This window comes from Strigops habroptila, chromosome Z (assembly GCF_004027225.2).
Source record: "Strigops habroptila isolate Jane chromosome Z, bStrHab1.2.pri, whole genome shotgun sequence".
Classification (NCBI taxonomy): domain Eukaryota; kingdom Metazoa; phylum Chordata; class Aves; order Psittaciformes; family Psittacidae; genus Strigops; species Strigops habroptila.
Genome location: NC_044302.2, coordinates 20725368 through 20746512, shown reverse-complemented (window position 1 = coordinate 20746512; position 21145 = coordinate 20725368). Strand labels below are relative to the sequence as shown.

General features: G+C 59.6%; 2 protein-coding genes across 9 annotated transcripts; one reads left to right on the top strand and one right to left on the bottom strand.

Annotated features, from left to right (window-relative positions):
* Positions 1-160: 160 nt before the first annotated feature.
* Positions 161-8238, bottom strand: FCSK (fucose kinase). Of its 4 annotated transcripts, none has more exons than XR_003995055.1 (23): positions 8161-8238; positions 7906-8063; positions 7733-7783; positions 7520-7645; positions 7273-7345; positions 6892-6989; positions 6667-6747; positions 6458-6577; positions 6116-6257; positions 5752-5879; positions 5556-5657; positions 4962-5132; positions 4821-4888; positions 4295-4659; positions 3674-3884; positions 3048-3214; positions 2743-2970; positions 2453-2596; positions 2217-2336; positions 1956-2143; positions 1698-1757; positions 926-1149; positions 161-763 (listed from the first exon to the last, which is right to left on the bottom strand). XR_003995055.1 is itself a non-coding variant. In XM_030512073.1 (23 exons), the coding sequence occupies exons 1-23, from the start codon at positions 8228-8230 to the stop codon at positions 647-649; spliced, it is 3252 nt and encodes a 1083-aa protein (XP_030367933.1). In that variant the 5' UTR covers positions 8231-8238; the 3' UTR covers positions 161-646. The 4 variants fall into 4 exon arrangements, 3 of the variants coding, with proteins under 3 accessions (XP_030367933.1, XP_030367934.1, XP_030367935.1); XM_030512073.1 differs by having other exon boundaries at positions 1658-1757; XM_030512074.1 differs by lacking the exon at positions 6458-6577 and having other exon boundaries at positions 333-763; positions 1658-1757.
* Positions 8239-8868: 630 nt separating this feature from the next.
* On the top strand, positions 8869-19321 carry ST3GAL2 (ST3 beta-galactoside alpha-2,3-sialyltransferase 2). 5 transcript variants are annotated; one of them, XM_030512066.1, is made up of 9 exons: positions 12178-12419; positions 13695-13805; positions 16262-16509; positions 16593-17018; positions 17121-17314; positions 17434-17871; positions 18052-18097; positions 18268-18387; positions 18676-19321. In XM_030512066.1, exons 4-9 carry the CDS (start codon positions 16686-16688, stop codon positions 18847-18849), a joined length of 1305 nt encoding a protein of 434 aa, XP_030367926.1. In that variant the 5' UTR covers positions 12178-12419; positions 13695-13805; positions 16262-16509; positions 16593-16685; the 3' UTR covers positions 18850-19321. The 5 variants fall into 5 exon arrangements, with proteins under 5 accessions (XP_030367927.1, XP_030367928.1, XP_030367924.1 ...); XM_030512067.1 differs by lacking the exons at positions 12178-12419; positions 13695-13805 and adding an exon at positions 8869-8902; XM_030512068.1 differs by lacking the exons at positions 12178-12419; positions 13695-13805 and adding an exon at positions 9087-9200 and having other exon boundaries at positions 17692-17871.
* The last annotated feature ends 1824 nt before the right edge of the window (positions 19322-21145 follow it).

Below are 21145 nucleotides of genomic sequence, written 5' to 3'. Positions count from 1 at the left end.
CTGGCTGCCTCCTCTGGCAGCGCTCCCACGGCTGTGGAGGGCAATGACCAGAACCTGCTGTACCTACCCCAGGAGAGCTTTGCCTGCGCAGTGCTGGGCCCCTGAGAGCCCGTGGGGAAGGAGTAGCTCTGCTGGGGACAGAAGGGCAATGAACACCTGCTGGGAACAAGCTTCTTTATTAAAAAAGCCTGCAGGTATAAGTAACTCACTGCAGAAATAGTCTCTGAGCATGGGCAGGACTTGATTCTACATCCAGGTGCATTCTTGGTGCAAGAACACTGAGTGCCAGTTGGGCAGTCCCTGCTGCAGGAAGAGGAGGAAGGTCCCTGCTAGAGGCAGCATCACAACTGCCCATTCTCTTCCCTCTGGAGAACTATGAATGCTGGAGTGAAACCCCCAATCAGCCTAGAGGCCCTAACAAGCTGTCTTTCTGGCTAAGCCACCCTCCAGGGATGGTTTTGCCTTTGCCGCTGTGACAGCTTCTCCAGCATCTGTGGCTTTTGGGGCAACTAGCAGCACAAAAAGGCCACATCAAGACCAAAAGAAGTAGCCTCTAATCAGCAGGGATGTCCCTGCTTTGGAAGGCAGCTGGCTGCTGCCACCCCTGCCCTGCCTGCCTGCCAGGAACAGGTCAGAGCAAAGGCCTTCACACAGCCACGTCCTCCTTGGGGCAAGCACCGTCTTCTGTATCACATCCCACAACCTTCACAGAGAAACCGCCTGTGTCTACTTCGACGCTGTGGATGCTGAAGTTGCCCAGCCCCTAGAAAACAAAAAACAGGGATGCAGTTGGGGTAGGAGCCAGCAAGGGACCTGCCCTCACCTCCACAGCCTGGGGAGAGCTAAGAGGACAACAAGCAATCTCATCCCACTGCCTCATCTCATTCATCTGCACCAGCGAACTGCCTGGGAGCTCATGTCTCACCTCGGTCTTGGCTAGAATTTGGTGCAAGGCCTCTTTCTGCCGCGGGGCTCTGGTTAAGATGTACAGGAAGCCACCTCCACCAGCCCCAGCCAAGCACTGTCCATAAACATAGGGCCGGAGAATATCCATCATGCGCCCGACAGCCAGCGGCTCGCACCCAGGGGCCATGCATTTCTTCTGCTGCCAGTAGCAGTCCAGACACTTTCCAATGAGTGGCAGGTTACCTGCAGGAGAGAGGATATTGCAAACTATTTGCCTCTGTTTCTCACCCAAGGGGCAGATCTCTGCCTCTTCTGCTCAGCCCAAGCTAAATTCTGCCTTCTCATCTACCCCGTTCCTCCCAGCCCTGCGTGTCGAGCAAGCAAACCCAGCCCTGTCACATTGCTGTTTATTTCTAATCCTCCATAGGGGGAGAATTTGCTTGCTCTAATGCTCCAGCTTCTCCACAGCATCCCAGCAGCCAAAGGCCAAATGACTCCACAACACAGGCCAGGCATGGTCCACAGCCCCATCACGAATGGCTTGCAGAACACCAGCCAGCCTCGATGAGTCTCACCCCCAATTCCTCAAAGTCTTTGTTCAAGCCTGAATTTTGGGACATTGCCTGTAACATGAGGGTGGGCCTGAGGGAGGAATTTTGTCCCCCCAGGACTGCACAGATTCTCCCCAGGGAACTCTGTGTTCCTTCAGTTGTTAGAAGGGCCAGCCTGGCCCAGGAAAGGGGGCTCGCACCTTGCCTGAAGGCCTGGGCACACTCCTCAGCGTTGCTCACCAGCGCATCAGCATTTTGCACGGTGGAGGGCAGCCTGGCATACCAGTTCCTCACCACGTCCTGCAACAGGCCAGAATGTCCCTGTCACCATCCTCCTGGCTTCAGCAGCACCCAGGGAGGCAGAGCTACACCTGCAGCCTTCAGTGCCAGCTCCCATTGGGGTGGCAAAGCTTGGCACCAGAGAAGAGGACAGGCACCAGAGCCCACAGGGGGAGCAGACGTCAGAGCCTGCAACACCCAGGGGCACCCTGATGTTACCTGGAGCAGGTTGCGAGCCAGGCGAGTCTTCCCTGTATAAACCAGCAGCAAGTGATTGTTCAGGGTCTGAGTAAAGCCATCAGGCACCTGGATCTCCTCCACCTCCACCCTGAGCGGCAGCTGGGCCTTTGATCTCCCAATTTTGATGCCTGGCACGAGCCCACCGACCTGGTCCTGCCATCCGCCGCCTGCAAGGGCAGAGGGGCCTCAGCGACTGCTGAGCCCCCATCCCATGGGCTGACAGCTCCCCCTGGTCCCTACCTGTTGTGAGCCTCTGCTCCAGATGCAGCACAGCATGGATGAGGGACTCAGTACTGGCAGCCTTCCCGGCTGCCCGGTACAGCGACGCCATCACTGCTCCCGCCAGGATGCTGCTGGTGCCTGCAGGGAGCATAAGCAGGGCCCACGGCGGTGAGAGTCGGGGAGCAGCAAGGGAGATGCTCCACCACTGTGCTGGCAGCAGGAGGGACTCCCCAGCCCTGTCCCTGCAGACTTACCGAGGCCAGACCCATGTGGCAGCTTGGACCAGGTGTGTACCTCAAACCCACCCCCGAAGCTCTCCATCAGCTGGGCCCGCAAGGGTTTCTGTGAGGGGAACTGCACAACTTGGGTGCAGATGAAGGCAGCTTTGAGCAGGGCTCCTGAAAACAAAAAGAGAAAGCAAAGCTGTCATCTGCTCCCTCACGTCCTCATCCCCCAAAAAGGGCCACCCTGGCACCACAGATTCAGGACACCCAGGGGGACATCACAGGTATAGAGCTGGTCTGTGTGGCTGGTGACACCTTACCTGGTGCATGTGGCTGGCAGTAATCCTGCAAGTGCTCCAGCTCCCGGCACACCAGCTCCGCCACCACTTCACTCCGCGGTGTCCCGCCAAGGCTGACCAGGCGCAGCTCCAGCTCACTGATGCGCCGCACCCGTGCGCCAATGGGCCAGCACCCATCCACAAGCACCGCCACATCCACCACGGCCCCGCCGTGCTCATATGTGATGGGGGGGGTGTCACTCCAGCCGCCTGCCGAGGCTCACCGTCAGCCCCCTGCACTGCAGGGGTCAGACATGGATCATGCCTGGGGCAGGAGACATACTCACCGGAGAGGTCCAGGCGGGCTGGACACACCACTTGCACCCAGTGCCCCAGGGGTGGCAGCTCTGCCTGTCCCACAGTGACGAACTGGCATGAGGACATCACTGCCTGCCGGATGAGGATCTGCTCAGCCCCCTCGTAGTGCCGAGCTGCTCTCACCAGCAATGCCGGCCTAGGAAGAGAAGGATGTTTGGAGAACGGAAAGCTGCATGGATACCTTATAGCAGCCTTCCAGTATCTGAAGGGGGGCTACAGGGGTGCTGTGGAGGGATTCTTCATCAGGGACTGTAGAGACAGGACAAGGGGTTTAAACTGAAACACAGGAAGTTCAGGTTAGATATAAGGAAGAAGTTCTTTACTGTGAGGGTGGTGAGGCACTGGAACAAGTTGCCCAAAGCAGTGGTGAATGCTCCATCCCTGGCAGTGTTCAGCATCAAGCTGGACACAGCCTTGGGTGACATGGTCTAGTGTGAAGCACCCCTGCCCATGGCAGGGGGTTGGAATTAGACAATCTTAAGGTCCTTTCCAACCCAAACCGTTCTATGATTCTATGCTGAGCGCACCACTGCAGCTCCATGACTGTGCTGGTGCCCGGGATGGGGCAGCTGCTGCTCACCAGCCCCAGCCTCACCTGCTCATCCACTTCTGCCGCTCAGCAGCCAGCTCCCGGACACCACCGGCGATGTCCCCACTCTCCAGGCGCCCAAAAGCTGAGGCCCACTTCCTGTTGGCAGCAGGGCCACTCCGCAAGCCCCCTTCCCCTCGTGCCATGCAGCCCAGCACCTCGGCGATGCAGGCGAGTGCCCGTGCTGCGATGCCAGCGTCGCCAGCCGTGGAGGCAACTAGAAAATAAAAGGAGGCTGCAAAGCCACAGCCAGGCCGAAGGCCATAGAACCATACAGCATTAAACTGGTTTGGGCTGGAAGGGACCTTAAAGCTCATCCAGTTCCAACCCCCTGCCACGGGCAGGGACACCTTCCACTGGACCAGGTTGCTCCAAGCCCCATCAAAGCTGGCCTTGAACACTGCCAGGGATGGGTTATCTACAAATTCTCTGGGCAACCTGTTCCAGTGTCTTACCACCCCTCTTGTGCAATGAGTTGGCTCCAGTGAAGAGGGACTTGCATGGCTTGCACCCACCCTGGCTTGTTGATGCCATGGCAATAAGGTGGTGTCACTGGAGAGGGTGGGGAGCACCAAACAGCCACAATACCCAGAGATGCAATACACAGCTCATTTGAGTCCAGCTCACCCTCATCCAGTGTGCCCAGCACAGCCTCATGGTAGCCCTCATGGACAGCACTGCGGGCCAGTGGCAGGAGACTGCTATCCTGGCGCTCCAGCAGCACCCGCCGCACCTTGCACTGGCCCTGCAGGAAGAAGAGGGCCTGGCGGGCGCCCAGCTCGGCCGCCTTGTCCAGGCAGGGCAGCAGCTCCTGCCAGGACATGCGCCAAGCTGCCCGCCAGCGTGCCAGCCACTTGCCAGCCACAGGGGCCAGCAGCCACAGCACGTCCTCCAGCCCCAGCGCCTCGTGGGCATGCAGCACCGGGAAGAGCCGGGCGCTCAACAGGCAGCGGCTCCTCTGCGGCGTCTCAGCATCCCAAAGGTCCCCTTCTCTGATGGAGGGAGAGCCCATCAGCACCACCCTGGGCCTCGAGGACAACTTCCAGAGGGCAGCCAGAATGCAGGATGGGTTGGGGTGGCTGTGACACCTCCCCACTGCAGCCACACCCAGGGGAGCCAGGTCTCCTGTCCCATCCTGGCACGTGGCACCTACCGTATGCCTGTCCGATGGAAAAACTCAGCCCAGGGCATGTTCAGGTAGGTGGCCCCTTCAGCAGGGCTCTGCAGGGGGATGGAGGGGTTGGTTACATGCTGGCTTTGAGGGGAGACTCACACCAGCTCACCACCCCTGTACCTGCCAGTCATCAAGGCGGCCGGTGAGAGTAAACACGCGGCAGGGCAGGTCACGCAGCCGCACATGGTGGCCCTGCAGGACAACGTCGTGCAGGGGAAAGTTCTGCAGGGCTGGCGAGGAGCCTACAGCGAGGCCCGAAAGCAGGCAGCCGGGACCAATCTCCAGGGGACCCTATGAAGAGGCAGCAGGGCCCTGAGTCCCCAAACCAGAGCCAGGTCCCAACCTCAGAAAGGGAAAAGCACCCCGGGAGACAAGCTGGGGCCAGCAGGAGCCAGGTGCCAGAGGAACATGCTTTGCTTTGTCATGGGGCTGCAAGGACATGAACTGCAGAAACTCAGGCCAAGGCTTGCAGCCATGACAGAGGGTTTGCCCTGGTCCCCAGGGAGGGACAGGCCAGTGGTGACAGCCTCCTCCCTGTGCCTGGGGAGGGCGACAGCCACCAGAGTTCCCAGCACCCCCTGAAAGGCAGCCACGAAGAGGAAGGGCACCCCAAATTTCATAGCCGTGGGTCCCACATCCCAGCCAGGGCCACCTCACCCTGCTGCCCATTCAGTGCACTGAGAACTCGGGGTCACCCCCATTGCAGCTACGTACCTGGAGGTGACAGTGCTGGATGACACTGCCGGCTGCCAGCCGCACGGCTCCTTCCAGCAAGCAGTTGGTGACCGAAGAACCATCCTCCAGCAGACAGGGCTGCTGCCGAGGGCACAGAGGCACGTGGGACCGGGCCCCAGCCCAGAGCAACCCCCAGAACACGTGTGTGAGCAAGGCTGGGGATAGAAGGACATACATCCACATGGGAATGGGCTGTTTTGCAGAAGCAGAGGTGGCTGGCAGAGCTGGGCAGGAGCGTCAGGCTGCGGATGTGGTCGCTCGCAGAGGTGGTCATGTAGTCATAGGATGCATTGGGGATGCAGGCTGTGGAGGAGCAGGAAAGCTGTCAGCACACCGATGGCAAATGTGGCTGTGTCCAACAGCCATGTGAGCCAAGGACAGCTAGGCTGAACATACTCTCAGTCAAAGGGGGACAGAAAAGACCTGGGGACCTGCAGCTGTGGGGAGAAACAGTCGGGCCCTGACCACCCCTTTTTTCCCACAGAGGGGAAGAGGCTCAGGTATGGGTCATGTCAATGCACCACCGCAGCATCACTCACCCATGCTAAGAGGGAAGGTGTGGAGAGCTGTCCACAGCACGGAGCGGGCGTTCCTCACACTGGTGTCACCACCACCCTTCACAAAATCCTGCTCTGTCACCCCCCTTGCCATGCACAGCACAATGTCAAAGAAGAGGGAGAGCTGGGGAGAGAAGGGACCTGCTGGGTGCAGCCACCCTTACCCCCACCCTGCTGCTGAGTGCTCCCCTCCTGCCACTTCTGCCACCCAAATCTGCTGTGGTGTGAGGGGCAGAGGCCCTAGAGGGTAGCAGACCCTACGGAGATGCCCAGAAACAGCACCCATGGGGTAAGCGGTCCCATTGCCCACAGAGGGGCTGTCACCTGGATGGGTGGTGCCCCTGAGTCCAGTCCCATGTAGGTGCAGGCATCCAGAGGAGGCATGACATGGGTGGACAGAAGCTGCTCGGCAGCATCTGAGGAGAAGAAAACCACCCCGCAGACCTGCCAGGGCACAGCAAGGCTGAGGCTGCAGCCATCTTGACACAAGGGACGAGGCTCGCAAGGCCACCAATGCCCAAGTCATGCCGTACCAGTGGGACAGTGCTGTCAGGCCCCGCACACTGCTGAATCTGCGCCTCCGTGCCTTTGTAGATGATGTCATGCACCAGCCCCTGGGAATGAGACCACCACAATGAGCTTTTCAGGGAGCCCCAAGCAGCCACAGCAGGGCTGCGACCTCAGCACCCAAGGCACCAAAGGGGCAGGGATCCCTGTGCCTTCAAGGGACGCCCCTTGGAGGAGGAGCTGCTACTGACCTGCTCATCAGTGAGGTAGACGCCATGGTTCCTTGCATATGCCTGGCTCCCAGGCACTGCAATTACTCTGACACCCTGGAAGCCATCCCAGTCGATTCCTGAGGAGAAGGACAGAAATCAGCGTCCACTGGGGCAGCGCACATACCTGCTTGAGGCCCAACTGCCTGAAAACAGGGCGCATGGCAGAGGAGGTGAAAGCAGTGTTCAGCCTTGGCCACCTTGCTTTGAGCACAACGGATGCTCCAACTGTACATGTGCCAGCAATGCCCAAGCATCCAAACGCTCATGGGAGCATGGTGCAGGCTGAACCAGCTGTGCTGTAGGCTCTGCCCCCTGTCCCAAAGCAAAGCGGGTGCTGGAGGCAAGGCTGGCACAACTCACCTGGTGCTGAGGGCACGGTGAGGAGCATGTCGGTGCTGCAGACCCACACGCCGGGCGGGGAGCCGACACAGAGCTGCTGAGAGAAGGGCCACATGCTCAGGGAGGGCAGGGAAGAGGCGTGACCCTCACACCCTTCCCACCCTGCTGCGAGCCAACTAAAGGCACCCCGAAGGCTTCAGCCCCCACACCTGGGTGCCCAGCATCGCACAGCATAAGCCCAGGACCCTGTCCCACAGGCCACACAGACCCGGTGTGTCATGGTCCCCAGCAGGCTGTCCAGGTTGCAGACCAGAGCTTCGGCCGCAGCGCCGGGCTCCTCCACGGGCAGGCAGGTGAAGGCCCGGCCGCAGTCATCGAAGGAGAAGTCACGGCCCTGGTGGGACGGGGAACGCAGGGGGTGTCACAGGGAGGATGAGGGTGCTATGGGGCATTCCAAGTTGGGCTGCAGCCTGGCTCTCACCGTGTGCAGGATGAGGATGTGGGCTTCCCTCAGGACATCGGAGGTCACCACCTAGGAGGGCAGCGCAGAGGACGGTCACTGGGGACGGGACAGCCACCCCCCTTCCCCGTTCCAGCCTCCCCGGCCCCGCCAGAGGCTGCACCCCGCTCCCCCGGCCGCGGAAGGCCGCTCACCGTGCAGCCCGCGCGGGCACTGAGGTGCTCGGCCGCCACCAGCAAGGCGTTGAGGGTGGCCCCGCCGCTGCCCAGGCGGGCCCAGGGGTCCTCCACGGCCAGGAGCAGCGGCGGGGGCCGCGGGCCCAGGCCGCCCCTCAGCCGGCGTGCCTCCAGCTCTGCCAAGCGAGAGGCGGGCGGCGCTGAGAGCTGGCACGCGCCGCTCCGCCCCGCTCGGCCCGGGGGGAGAGGGCGAGCGCCAGCCCCGCCGCTTGCCTCGCTGGAAGGCGGACACGTAGCCGCCGCGCTGGCAGGTGAGGACGAGGACGCTCCATTCCGCCGCCATCGCCGCACCGGCCCCTGCGCTCCGCCGCGGTGCACGCTGGGAGATGTAGTCCAGGTCGCCAGCATGGGTGCAGCCGAGGGATAGGGGAGAGGGACTACATCTCCCAGCGCTCACTGCGTGCAGGGGCAGGCCCGGGCTGCTTAAAGGTACAGTATACCCCTGGCCCGGCGCTGTCGTGCGCCCCCCGCCTCTAGGGGCTTTGCAGAGGGATCACGGTGGTTTTTACTTTTTCTGCCCCAAAAAAGGCCCGCGGCCGCGGCGCACACCCCTAAGTGCCCTGGGTCACCTGTGTCACGAGCCCGCCCGGACTCAGCCCGGCTCCCCTTCGGGGGTACCCGGGTACCGGCGGCGGGTGCTCGTGCTGGCACCGATGGCGCCTCGGGGTGGGTCCCCTGGGTATGCTGGAGTGGGTGGCTGGGTGGGCTGCTGGTGGGTGCCCCATTGGTGCAGGGGTGCGTACCGGGGAATGCTGATGTGCCGGGTGGGTACCGGAATGGAGATGGGGGGATGGTAGCGGGATGGACACTGAGGAGTACCGATGTGCCGCGGTGGGTGCTGATATGTCGGGATTGGTACCGGGGTGGGTACCAGGGAGGGGTCAGGGGATGCCCACGGACGCCGATGCGCCGGGTGGATACCAGGATGGATGCCGGGGGGGTTGCGATGCGCCGGGTGGGTACCAGGGGGTTATACTTGGGGTAGCCAATGCGCCGGGCAGTGCACCGGGGCAGACACCGGAGGTGCCGGTGGGCCGGGTGGGCTCTCCTCCTACAAGTCCCACAAGCCCCGCCAGGCGGCCGCGGACTACATTTCCCAGGCTGCGGGGGCCGGCCCCCCGCCCCGCACGGCGCGGCACGGCACGGCACGGCCCCGCACGGCGCGGAGGGCGCGGCAGCAGCAGCAGCAGCAGCAGCCGCGGCGGAGGGGTCCGGGTGCGCCCGGCGACAGGGCCGTGCCGGAGCCGAGCCAGGTTTTGTGGCGGAGAGCGGGCCCGGGGCGGGGGGATCGCGGGGTGCGCCGGGGTAGGGTGGCCGGGAGCTGCCCCGGTGCTGGGGAGCACGCACCCGGGATGTACTGGGGTCAGCCCCGGCGAGGATGGGCTCGCCCCGGGTGCTGGCCCTGGCCCTGCAGTGTTGGCCCCGCGGAGGATGCTCGGCCTTGGAAGCGGGGGTCGGGGCTGGGGGTGCTCCCCGGGAAGCTGCCCCTCTCCAGCCGAGTGCCCTGGGGTGCTGCTCAGGGCACGGACCCCGGTGGGCGGTGCTGGGGGCAGAGCTGGGGTGGCCACAGGGGGGACCGGAGTAAGGGGGGAGGCTCTCTGAGGGTGCCCCCAGTCCCCAGCAGTGCCAATGTGCATGTGAGGTCCCCCAGCAGCAGAGTGACACATGGCTGCGTGACACACGGTGTCCTCGCCGGGGTAGTGGCAGCCAGGATTTCACAAACACAGCGCGAGGAGCCCTGGGGACAGGACAGGAAACTGTGTCACCGAGCAGGAACATGTCCCCTGCCTGCGGCTGTGTGTGTGGAGTGGCAGCGCCGGTGTGGGATCTGATCAGCCTCCAACCCACCAGGATTATGGCGTGTCTCCCCGGCCAAGGCACGGCTGTTGGGGTGCTGGAGCCTAGCTTCCAGGACCCAGGGTTGCAAGGGTTCCCCTTGCACCTTGGGGGCTTTGGGTGCTGCTGAGAAGGTGAGGTTTTGTTAGGGCTCCAGTTGTGAAGCCGGAGCACTTATTGCAAAACTCCCAAATATTTCCCCAGAACGAGGATTCCCCATGCCATCAGAAGGATTTTGGGGAATGAGGACAGTGCTTGGGCAGCGGGGAAGCTTGGACTGGATGCAGGGCCACGTCCCCTCTTTCTGTGAACAAGAAAAAAACATGGCTGAGTGAAACCAAATAACCTCAGACCCCCAAAACTTGCTGCACTTCCCCCTGGAAAGATGCGTGGGCTCCATGCTGGTGGAGGCAGTTTTGCCCCCTGTTTGCTGGGGACCCCCCTGTTTCCAGCACGGCCCCGAGCAGCAGCCCTGGCCACATCCCAGCCACCCTGAGGCAGTGAGCTGCAACGGGAAGTTGCTCAGCGCTTTGGGCTTGGTTTGCCTTTTTCTTCCCCTTTTATTAGAGCCAGATGTTGCATCCGCAGCGGTGATGCTTGGGGCAGGAAGAGGAAGCTGCCATCCCCTGCAACCCACCATGCGCGTGCCCGTCTGCCTGTCTATCTGTCTGTCTGTCCCCATCTGGCAGCGAGCAGCGGCCCCGCTGCCTGTTGTGTGCAGCAGCTGCCTGTCAAAAGCCTTTCCCTCTCCTCCAAGGAGCTCAAGGCGGTTCTTGGGAATGGCAAGATGCACTCTGCTTGCTCGCCCACATCTTGCTGGCGCTGGAGGCAGGCAGGGAGAGGAGAGCAGGCAGGAGAGGAGAGCCCTGGCAGCCACACGCTGGGGGAACCGACTTGGGCTTGAATTTTCATGCCCAAACAACTCCAAACTGGCGCTTTTTGGCAAAAGGCTCCGGTGGCTCTGAGGGCATGCTGGTTTTCCCGCCGGCTCTTGGCACTCCGGATGCCGCCCCAGCTTGGCCCACGCCAAGGTCCCAGCAGCTTAATGGCTTTCGTCTCCTCCCGCTGCATTTCATTCTTGCAAGAGTGCAAACTGCTAATTGCTCTCCAGTGGCTTGGCTGGCTTCGGTGCTTCCCAATGAGCTGTGATTTATCAGAGCCTGCCAGTCCTCGAGGGCTTCGGATGTGGTGGGAGAGGCTGGGAACCTCCGTGTCGGGCTCCAGGGGATCTCTCAGCTCCAAGTTGCTCTTTGCTATCGGTATGTCCCGAAAGCTTTTTTGGAGACTGCAAGAAACGTGGGCCTCAGCTCTGTGGCAAAGTGCCCAGAGGTGCTCCGCAAACCACACATGGATGAATGGTGAATATATATAAACAATATAGAAGTGTGTGTGTGTGTATATATGTATATATATGCCTGTGTGATACATGGATCTGGATTTTTTCCTTTCAGTGATGGGGGTCTAAAATAACCAGCACGACAGTCACCCTTGCGAAAGCATAGCAAGGTGCAGTCACTTTGCGCTGGGTGCCACCGTGTCCCCAGCAGGGGACCTTTGATCTGCAGCCACAATTGGGCTTATTAGGAACATGCAAATGGTCCCTCTTCCATCTAAGTGTCTAAGCAGAGCCCTGGCTAGCAGAGAGGAGAAGACGGGTTCCCTCTCTGGGTCCTGCTCTAATTTTACGTCTGATGGGAGCCCCTGGCAGTTGCTGGTCTGTGCTGGGATCGATGGTGGAGCCTTTCCTAACATCCCTGTGATGAAATCTCCTAGGTACAATTTTCCTAACGAGTTTAAGGCCCTCTCAGTACCACCCACAAGCAAAGCAGGGTGCAGTTCTCTGCGCGGGCTGTGTCCTGGGGGAGAAAGGGAGCTTTGGGTCACAGCACCTGTCAAACAGCCCTCAAAGCCTTCAGGTTTCCACCGCCTCCCATCCTTGGAGCTGCTGAGCCCCAGGGAGAGGGATGCAGCAGAGGCCCCACATCCCTGCTTGCCTTCCCTGGGCAAAAGGCCACGGTTGGAGTCAGCTCCCCAGCCTGGCGTTGGCCCATCCTGCACTCCTGCACATATTTTCCTGGTGAGGCACGGATCATGAACCTTACGGCTGGGAAAATGAGCTGTGGTGGAAGGGGAGCAGTTCCCTCCCTGCTGGGTGCTGGTGATGGAGGGGTAGCAGAAGCCTGCCCTTGCTGGGGCATACGCCTGCTGCAGCGTGCCACATCCTTGCAGGTGGCTGAGGATGGGGAGAGATCAATTTGGGGGTGTCTGTGGCGTGCAGCCCTGTTGTGGCAGGCGGGAAGAGGGGGCACAGATTGGGCAGACCCTGCTGACTCCAGCCTGTGGCCATGGGAGGAGGAGAGGGAAATGTGAGCTCCCTGCAGGGCTTGGTAGCTTTGCAGGGGGAGCTGGAGGGAGGATGAAGGATAGGAAGCAATGGGTGGTAGCAAGCACTGAGCTCTGCCTCCTCTGCTCTTTCTCTTCTGCTCTGCTGCAGGGCCTCTGCTCAGCTGGCCACCCCATCTGCTAGCCAGCCCTGAGCCCGGCTGCTCAGTGGGACCCAGCTCCATGGTGCCCAGACCAGTGGTATCTGATGTGGTAGTACACGACCTGGTGGCTTGGTGGTACCTGACCTGGTGGTATGTGACATGGTGGCTTGGTGGTACCCAGGTCAGCAGTAGCCAGCAGTGAGGCATTTGGTGCAAACTGAGGGCTCTGGAGTGGGTGCCTGGGGGTGCAGGGCAGCAGGGCTGGGTCTGCCCCTTGGCTCTGGGGGGCTCTGCAGGCATTCAAGGCCAGGGGGGCAGAGTTTCTCCGCTGCATCAAACTGAGCAGCGAGTTCCTGTCCTCTCCCTGCCTGTCCTGCCTCAGAGAGGAGGCTGCCTCCAGTGCAGCGACTTGGGCAAAATGAGGCCACAGGGGGAGAGCGTGGCCTTGGGCTTATCAACCCCCCTGGAGTTCAGGGGCTTGGGATGTTGCAAGACCCATCCAACCACAAGGATGGGAGCATCCCTTTTTGAGCTTTCCCACTGCTGGCACCTCCCCTGCACCCCCAAATCCCATAGGAAATGGCCTCAGCAGTGGTTGGCTCCATCCCAGCTCCATGCTGGGTATTTGGCCTCCCAGACTCTTTCCTGGCCCCATCCCAGTGCTGAGGGATGAGCCTGAAGTAACCTCTCCGGATGCTGGGCACGAGGAAACCCTGGAATTGCCGCCATGGCCAGCAACCAATTAACTGGGCTCCATTAGCTGATTGAGCTGGCTGATAAGAGTATGATTAATTAAAAGGATGAAGAACAAGTTACCAGGTCCTTGCTGCTCTCAGGTGGTGGCAATGGCTTAACCCATGAAATTGGCTTCTCCTGTTAATTCCTGGTGCTTGTCAGTCCTTCATGGCATCACTTAATAGCAGGGAGAAAAATCACCAACACTGGGCTCGCTTCCTTTCCCATCCACCTTCCAGAGAGGAAAAAAAAAGATAAAGGGGAAAAATATGATCCCTCTGGATGGACAGTGCAGGAAAGGACCTTTTTAATTAACCACGCTTTTCTTGCTGGGTCTCAGTTTGGCTTTGGAAGCCAAGTGATGCAGAAGGACAGGAACATCACCCCTTCCTGCGCTGCCTCTGGCAGATTCCTGGTCACCATTCCAAGCTAACATGAGCTGATGGCCCCAGCTAAAGCAGTGCCTGGGGGGGCTGCAGCCTCGGGCAGCCACTTGGGCCATGGAAAAAAGTGAATTTGAGGGGGTTTGAGTGTTTGTAGTAATTCTGATCACTGAAGCCAGGCATGAAACAAGAACAGATCACGACTTGGTATTTCTTTCTGCCTGGGGCTGAAGGAGTGGGAGAAGACTCAACTCCTTTCCCTGTTAAAGAAAAAAATCCTAAATCTCATTTTTTCCATCCATGACAGCAAGAGGAATGCTGGTCTGGGATGGAGCTATCCCCACACGCTGCCCCCTCTTCCACCTACAGAAGCCAGGCACAGCTCCAGCACCCGGTGACTGGTTCAGCAGTGGCGGAGGTGACATCCCTGCATAGGGGCGATGGGGAGGGTGGCACCTGGATACCCAGGGGCACGTTTCCCTATGACTCCTGGGGGAATTCTCAGCCCCAGCATCCCTGTGAGGAGCAGCAGCCGGTGTGGGCAGTGCTGCCTCTGCTCCTCTGTGCCCCTTCTCACCGGCCCCAAGCAGGGTGACCCTCATCTCCTGATGACACCTCCTTCCTGTGCCCACCGTGTATTTACCAGCAAGGAAATCAGTGCAACCACCTCAGAATATCTTAGAAATGAGCAAACAAAGCTGAATAGACCTAAAAAAAAAACGGCTTGGGGATGTGCTCAATGCTGCTACAGCTGATGGGGAAGGGGAAGACATCCTCCAGGCCCCGGGGCTGTCAGTCACATCTCTCCAGCATTCATCCTGAAATTAAACCTTATACATCCCAAAAGGAAAGATGATGTGATTGGAAGAAATCATCCAACTGTAAAAGCAGCGGAACAATTTGCTGGGCCCTTTTAATAGCCTCGCTTCATTATCTCTTGCAATCAAAGAGAAACTCATGTTTGATGAGCCCATGGTCTTCAGGAGGCAATTAAGGAGACCTGGGGATGAATTTCGGAGCAAGAGGACATTTAGTGGTATTGCCGAGTTGCTGGGCTCGCTCACCATGGAAGAAATCCTCAAATTCCCTGTTATTTTAAGAAGGAAACGTCAAACCCTGGTGCAAAGAGCCTCTGCAATGCCCCTGGTCGGCAGGGTTTCGTTTGGCAATGACAGATTGGGTTGGATTTTGGGAGCTGGCAGGGAGGGTGCGGTTAATGCTGAGATGCGGATGGATGTGTAGGTGCTGTGTCCCTGCTGGGGTCCGTAAGGAGCAGTGCAAATGGCAGCAGCCACCAGCCCCTGCTAGGGAAGTGATGACTCAAACAAGCCGCTGAGATTTCAGGATGCTGGGCTGGAGGATGGTTTTCCTTCAGGGGCAGCTTTGGGAGGCCCCAGACAAAATATGCTTCAGCTGCTGGGATGCGGCAGGCAGGACACGGCTGGGCTGGGGAGCCGGAAAGGGAGTTTTCCCCCTTTCACCAGGAACGAAAATACCACGAGCACGTGATAGCTGATTTCCTTTAGCCCTTAAAAAGCCCCATGGGATGGAGAGCGGTGGGAGCAGGGGAAGGGGGATCAGCCCATCCTGCTTCGCGTCCCCATCATGGCGCAGCTAAAAAGAGCCCAAAATTGCCTTTTGCCTCCAGAATCTTCCAGCACGGTGCTTCTGGGGGAGGATATAGAGCTTTTTACTGTCTTTGTCCTGAACGCCCCTTGATGCAAACCCTCCGTTAACAAACACCCCTGCGTTTTCCACTGGCAGCAGCCCAAAAACTCATTGCAGTTGCTTGCTGGCCATGTGTGTGCCACAGAGACATATTAAATACCCCCAGAGACAGGAAAAAGACTTGGACAGCAATCATTCCAGGGATGTGCACCCATTTTCCGTCTCTGTAAAAGCTGTCATCCCTCGGACAAACACTTGACAGTGGGTCAATGATGATTTGGGCAGGAGCTCTCTGTGTGATGGCGGGGGGGGGATTTTTTGGGCCATGTTTAGGTCTCACTCATCCCAGCAAGGAGCTTTTGGGGGGCTCAGCAGCCTCCATCACCGGGAAGAAAGCTGTGATCTTCCATAGGATGATTTTTTATAGGAAAGAGGCATCCTGGTGCCTGCTAGGTCCAAATTAGTGCTTCTGGCCTCGGCACTGGCCTAATTGGGGCCAGTGCTGAGCTATGGAGGCGATGCTGCCATGGGGAGGTCCTGCCCTGGCATCCTCCTCCCCTTTTTGGGGTGATGGACCCTGCCCTAGCTCAGCAGCTGTGTTAAAAGGGGATTTTCAGCTATTTTGAGGGGGGTTTGGCTGAGGAGGAGGGTCTGGCTTTGCCCCCCCACCTCCTCCCTAGGCACAGGTGCCAGCACCTCTGCCCTGGCTATTTTTACCCATCGGTATCATGAGCCTTCACGGTGACCTTCCCCAAGGGACGCTGCCACATGGGGGGGACAACAGCCACTGGCGTCAGTACCCGTAGGGCCCCATGGGGCTGTGACATGGCTGTTCACTGTCGGCGGCAGCAGACGGTGAAGAGGGTTTTGGAGGGGCTGCCTGTGGCTTGGTAGAGGAGGAGAATTGAGCCTCGGAAAGGAGCCACTTGTTCAGCTCCGGAGGCAAGTTCATGGCTCAGCCTTTGTCTGGCAGAGATGGGGAGAGCACAGCCTGGGAGCTCCCCTACTGCTGCCATTGAGGAGCATCTCGGCTCACTTCACACCAGCTTGTCCGCTTTGGGGACGGGCTGGGTGGCATTTTGCAAAGCCCAGTGGGGAATTAACTCCTTGGGCCCCCAGCACCCTGCTCCTGCTCGGTGCACCCCTCAGCTCTGCCATGTGCATCACCATGCCTTGACCTGACCCACCGTCTCTTCCTTCCTGCAGCAGGCTGGTATCGCAGTGGCCGTGTTCCTGAGCTGGTGGTGGAGAGCAGCGTGCCAGTGGATCAGCTAAACGCAGGGAATGATGAGCACCATTGCAGCTGAAAGCCAGCCAGGACCAGGGCCTGGAGCTGCCGCTGAGGCGTGGTGCCGCGGCTGAGCCCAGTGTGCCGAGCGTGCTGGACCCTGCACTCGGCAGCACGTGCTCTCGCCGCGGCCGCACCACGCGGATGGAAAGTTGCAGCCCGGCAGGTAGGAGCCGAGCATGGTGGCTGCTGGGGGGCTCTGCATCCCCCCTGTCCCACCGCAGTGAGCTGAAGCTCTGTGTCCCGCAGGGACCCTCGCTGGCCGGCTGACGCCATCCCGCGCCCTATGCCCCAGCCCTATGCCGCAGCGGGCTCCCTCCCCGGCTCAGCCGCCCGCCGACCATGAAGTGCTCCTTGCGCTTCTGCTTCCTCTCGACCGCCTTCCTGCTCGTCTTCGTCATGTCCCTTCTCTTCACCTACTCCCACCACAGCATCGCCTACCTGGACCCCGGCGGGCTGAGCGGCATCCACCGGGTGAAGCTGGTGCCTGGCTACGCCGGCATGCAGCGGCTCAGCAAGGGGGGCCCGTACCCCCCGGGCTGCGCCTGTCACCGCTGCCCGGCCGACGAGGCTGGGGCTGCTGACTGGTTTGATGGGCGCTACGACAGCGCTGTGTCCCCGGTGTGGACCAAGGACAACATGGACCTGCCACCCGACGTCCAGAGGTGGTGGATGGTGAGCAGGGAGACATCAGTGCCCCACACTACCTGCACGGGGAGGTAGTCTTTGTCTGCCACTGGCTGATGACCCCCCACCCTTCTTCTCCACCCCTCACAGATGCTGCAGCCCCAGTTCAAGTCCCACAACACACATGAGGTCCTGAGCAAGCTCTTCCAGATCGTGCCAGGCGAGAATCCCTACCGCTCCCGCGACCCACACCGCTGCCGCCGCTGCGCTGTAGTTGGCAACTCGGGCAACCTGCGTGGCTCCGGTTATGGGCCGGAGATCGACGGGCATGACTTCATCATGCGGTGAGGGCAGGGGACCCCCTTGACCCCATGGCCAGCACAGAGGCATGGGGTGATGCCAGCAGCACTGGTGCTGCTGAGCTCCCCCTGGGCACTGCAGCAGCATCTCTACTGGTCTGCAGGTGCCAGAGGGTTGTTCCTGCTCCAGCTGCTCAGTCAAGAAGCCCATCGTGGGTTCTCCTGGGTGCTGGAGTGGATCCAGCCCTGCCACCTCCCCTGGGCTGGCTGGGGGGACCACCAGCTCATCCCAGTACCCTGAGCATCAGTGGGCTGGGAAACTGCCCCTTGGCAGCCTTCAGCAGGTCACAGGAGACACCGTGTCATCTGCAAGGGGCAGGGTGGCTGGGAGGGGGATATCACCTTTCCTGCTCTCTCCCCAGGATGAACCAGGCCCCCACAGTGGGTTTTGAGGGTGATGTGGGCAGTCGGACCACACACCACTTCATGTACCCTGAGAGTGCCAAGAACCTGCCTGCCAACGTCAGCTTCGTGCTGGTGCCCTTCAAAACCCTGGACCTGCTCTGGATTGCCAGTGCCCTCTCCACCGGCCAGATCAGGTTGTAAGTACCCAGCTGGCACCCGCAGCACAGGGCTGGTCACTCACCTACGACAGGGACATCTCCCCTGGGTTCCTCCCTCGGTTCCTTCTTCCCAGAGCATCCTGACCGCCGGTAGCTCAGCCTGGGGTTGGAGGACGCGGGACCCTCGGTTGTTCACCTGCCTCTCCGCTTTCTTCCCAGCACGTACGCACCTGTGAAGCCTTTTCTGCGGGTGGACAAAGAAAAGGTAAGGAGGGCTCACCCCTACCGCTGCGGTGAGCACCCATTTGGCCACGGTCTCTGTTACCCCATCTTCTCCTGGGGTCCCTGTGCATGTCTTGGTGGTCCTTCCTGGGGTGCTGATGTCAAGGGGAATATGACCCTAGCTCCAGCACTAACCCCAGCATGTCCTCCCAGGTGCAGATCTACAATCCTGCCTTCTTCAAGTACATCCACGACCGCTGGACGGAGCACCACGGGCGCTACCCCTCCACCGGCATGCTCGTGCTCTTCTTCGCCCTCCATGTCTGCGATGAGGTGGGTCATGGCTTCTCAGGGCCCTGGCTGGCACTGGCTGGGTTTGCTGGGATCCTGAACCTTGCAGGGTTAAGGAGGAAGGTGGCTTCTTTGGGTCCAACTGCAGCAGTTTCACTTGCTCCAGTTGCCTGACGCTACAGTGATGGGCACCCTTGAGCGGTGCAAAGGCCAAACAGAGGGATGCATGGTGTGAAATCCCCCCCAGCAGCACTGCGGATGCTCATCTAAGGGGCTCCCCACCCCGTTGTGGGAGTCAGGGCTGGCTCACCCCTCTTCTCATTGCTGCAGGTGAACGTCTTCGGGTTCGGCGCCGACAGCCGAGGCAACTGGCACCACTACTGGGAGAACAACCGCTATGCCGGGGAGTTCAGGAAGACGGGAGTGCACGACGCCGACTTCGAGGCGCACATCATTGACATGCTGGCCAAAACCAGCAAAATTGAGGTGTACCGGGGAAACTGAGCCTGCCCTGGCTCCCCCCAGGGCAGTGGAGGAGCCAGCCCGGCCACGCTCGGTGCCTCCAGCAGCCAGTCAGGTTCAGAGCTAAAGGAGACTTTCTGCTTTTTTTAATTATTATTAAGAAACCCAGCTGAAAAAGGATTTGTAAACACAATCAGCAACCGATGGTGGCGGCAGGCGCCTCACATCTCTTTACAGTCAAACCAAATGCTGCTCTTTTTAAAACAAGACAACAATCCCCCACCCCAACCACTGAAGCCAGGTGACTTTGGGGAGCACCTGAGCATCACGTCTGGGCCGAGGGAGACCTGGTGGCCGAGCAGTCTCACCGGTGGAACAGCTGCTTCTTTCTTCCTTTATTTTGACATGGGTTTTTTTTTACTCACTTGAGGCAGCCCTCCCAACACACACAAGCAGGTCCTGGTGCAGCTGCATCACATGGACCCATCGTGGGGAGCTGGTGGCCGTGGGAAGCCAATGCTCTGCTGCGGGCTGTTGGCTGCTGGCATGGCCAGGTCGGGAGACGGAGAGGAATCCTGGCTCCAGGGCTAGTTATCCCTGCTCCTCTACCCGAGGATTGAGGAGGGGTAGGATGGATTTCAGGGGTGACCATGCAAAAGGCAGCTAAGAACCCCACAGGAACAGCAGCCAGGCCCTTGGGCTGGGCTCTGCGAGCACTTGCAGGATGCTCAAGGGATGTGGGATGATCGATGCAGCAGCAGATCCAGTCCCACTGGAGAGCAGGAGACAAGTTTTCCCTTGGCTTTTGAAAAGGGAAAAATAACAGATTCCCTTGGGTTGGGAAAAATAACAGATTAGAGATAGCTTTAGTGGGTGAACCAATTGTGCTTTTGCTTTTGCGTTGCTACAGACCCCTCTGGTGAGAAGCTGAAATCCCAAAGTCTTTGCTCTGTTTATGAAGGTGGGACTTTGTTGATACCAGCCTGGTCCTGCCAGTGTCCCCCAGGGGCCCCAGGGCTTTCTGTGGCACAGGACAGGGAGATGCAGAAGGGAAGTGCCTCCCCAGAGATACAATCAAAACCACTTTATTCGGGTCAACCAGGCAGATGGCTTGGTTTTAGGTTGGTTTTTTTTAGGAAATGCTGGAAAAAAAAGGGCAACCATGGAAAAGGTGCCCCAGAGAGGGACCCACCACCTGCACAGCTGGTGACAGCTCTGGATGCTTGGCATGGTAGTGGCACAAGCCCCACAGGGGCTATGGGGCTGGATCCTGGGTTGCAATAGCTGTTTGAGGAACAATCACCATAGGGGTTTTTTTGGGGCTCGGAGGTATTTTTTTTACCCTTTTGTATCAGGCTTTCCTGCAGCAGCCTCTTACCTGTTTCTCTGCTTCAGTTTTCTTTTTTTTCCTGAGGTTTCTCTCAGGAGGGTTTGGGTCATCTGGAGCAGGCACTGAGCATCCCCTGGGCTGGGGAAGTTCATCTTTTCTGCCCACAGGGCTTTGAACCCCTGAGTTTCATGGTGGGTTTTGGTAGAAGTGATGCCGCCCCAGCACAAGCAGCCCAACCATGACCTGCGACCACCAGGGCCAGCCCCAAACCCCGCTCCGACCCCTGGGACACAGAGGCAGCTTGCAGTGAGCCCCAGTCTCCACCTTCATGGGTTGTTTCCCCCTTTTTTAGGGGAAGAAAACTAAACCCACAAAACCAGGAGCAACGAGTGCCTTGACCATCTCCTGTTGGCTGCGCCGGGCTGTGCCCGCTGCCGTGCTGGCAATGGGGGCTTGGCTGAGTTATCCGGGAGTCAGACTCGCTTCCCTCCTCATGCCAGGCTGGCTCTCAGCTGGGATATGCTGCTGAGGCACACGGACGCATCCAATTTGGCTGGAGAGGCCAAATCCAGCGTGAGAAGACTGACCATGCCCAGGGCCGGGCCAGACAATCACAGGGCGAGCAGAGGCGCTGGGTACTAAACCTGGGTACCAAACCCACTGGTAGCACAGCGCCGGCATCTGGCTTGCTTGTGTCTCCTTGCTGCCCTGACAGTATCTTTATTGGGCTGATTTAATTCCCCTACCCCTTTCAGTTTTTAATTATTATTATTTTTATTTAAGCTGTCCCACTAGGACTTGCACCTTCTTTTTCTCTGGCAGAGCAGCCGCCGGCCAGGCACAGGAGGAGTATGCTGCACGGCTGGCAGGGAGCTGTCGCAATGAACACCACTGTACTGTACATAGAGGAGGTGTCAGGCAGAGGCTACAGGAAGGGGGGAGGTGCCCAGGCTTGGTCTTCATCACACGGTGCCTGATGGAGCACCCATCGCCTCCCACCCTGCCGGG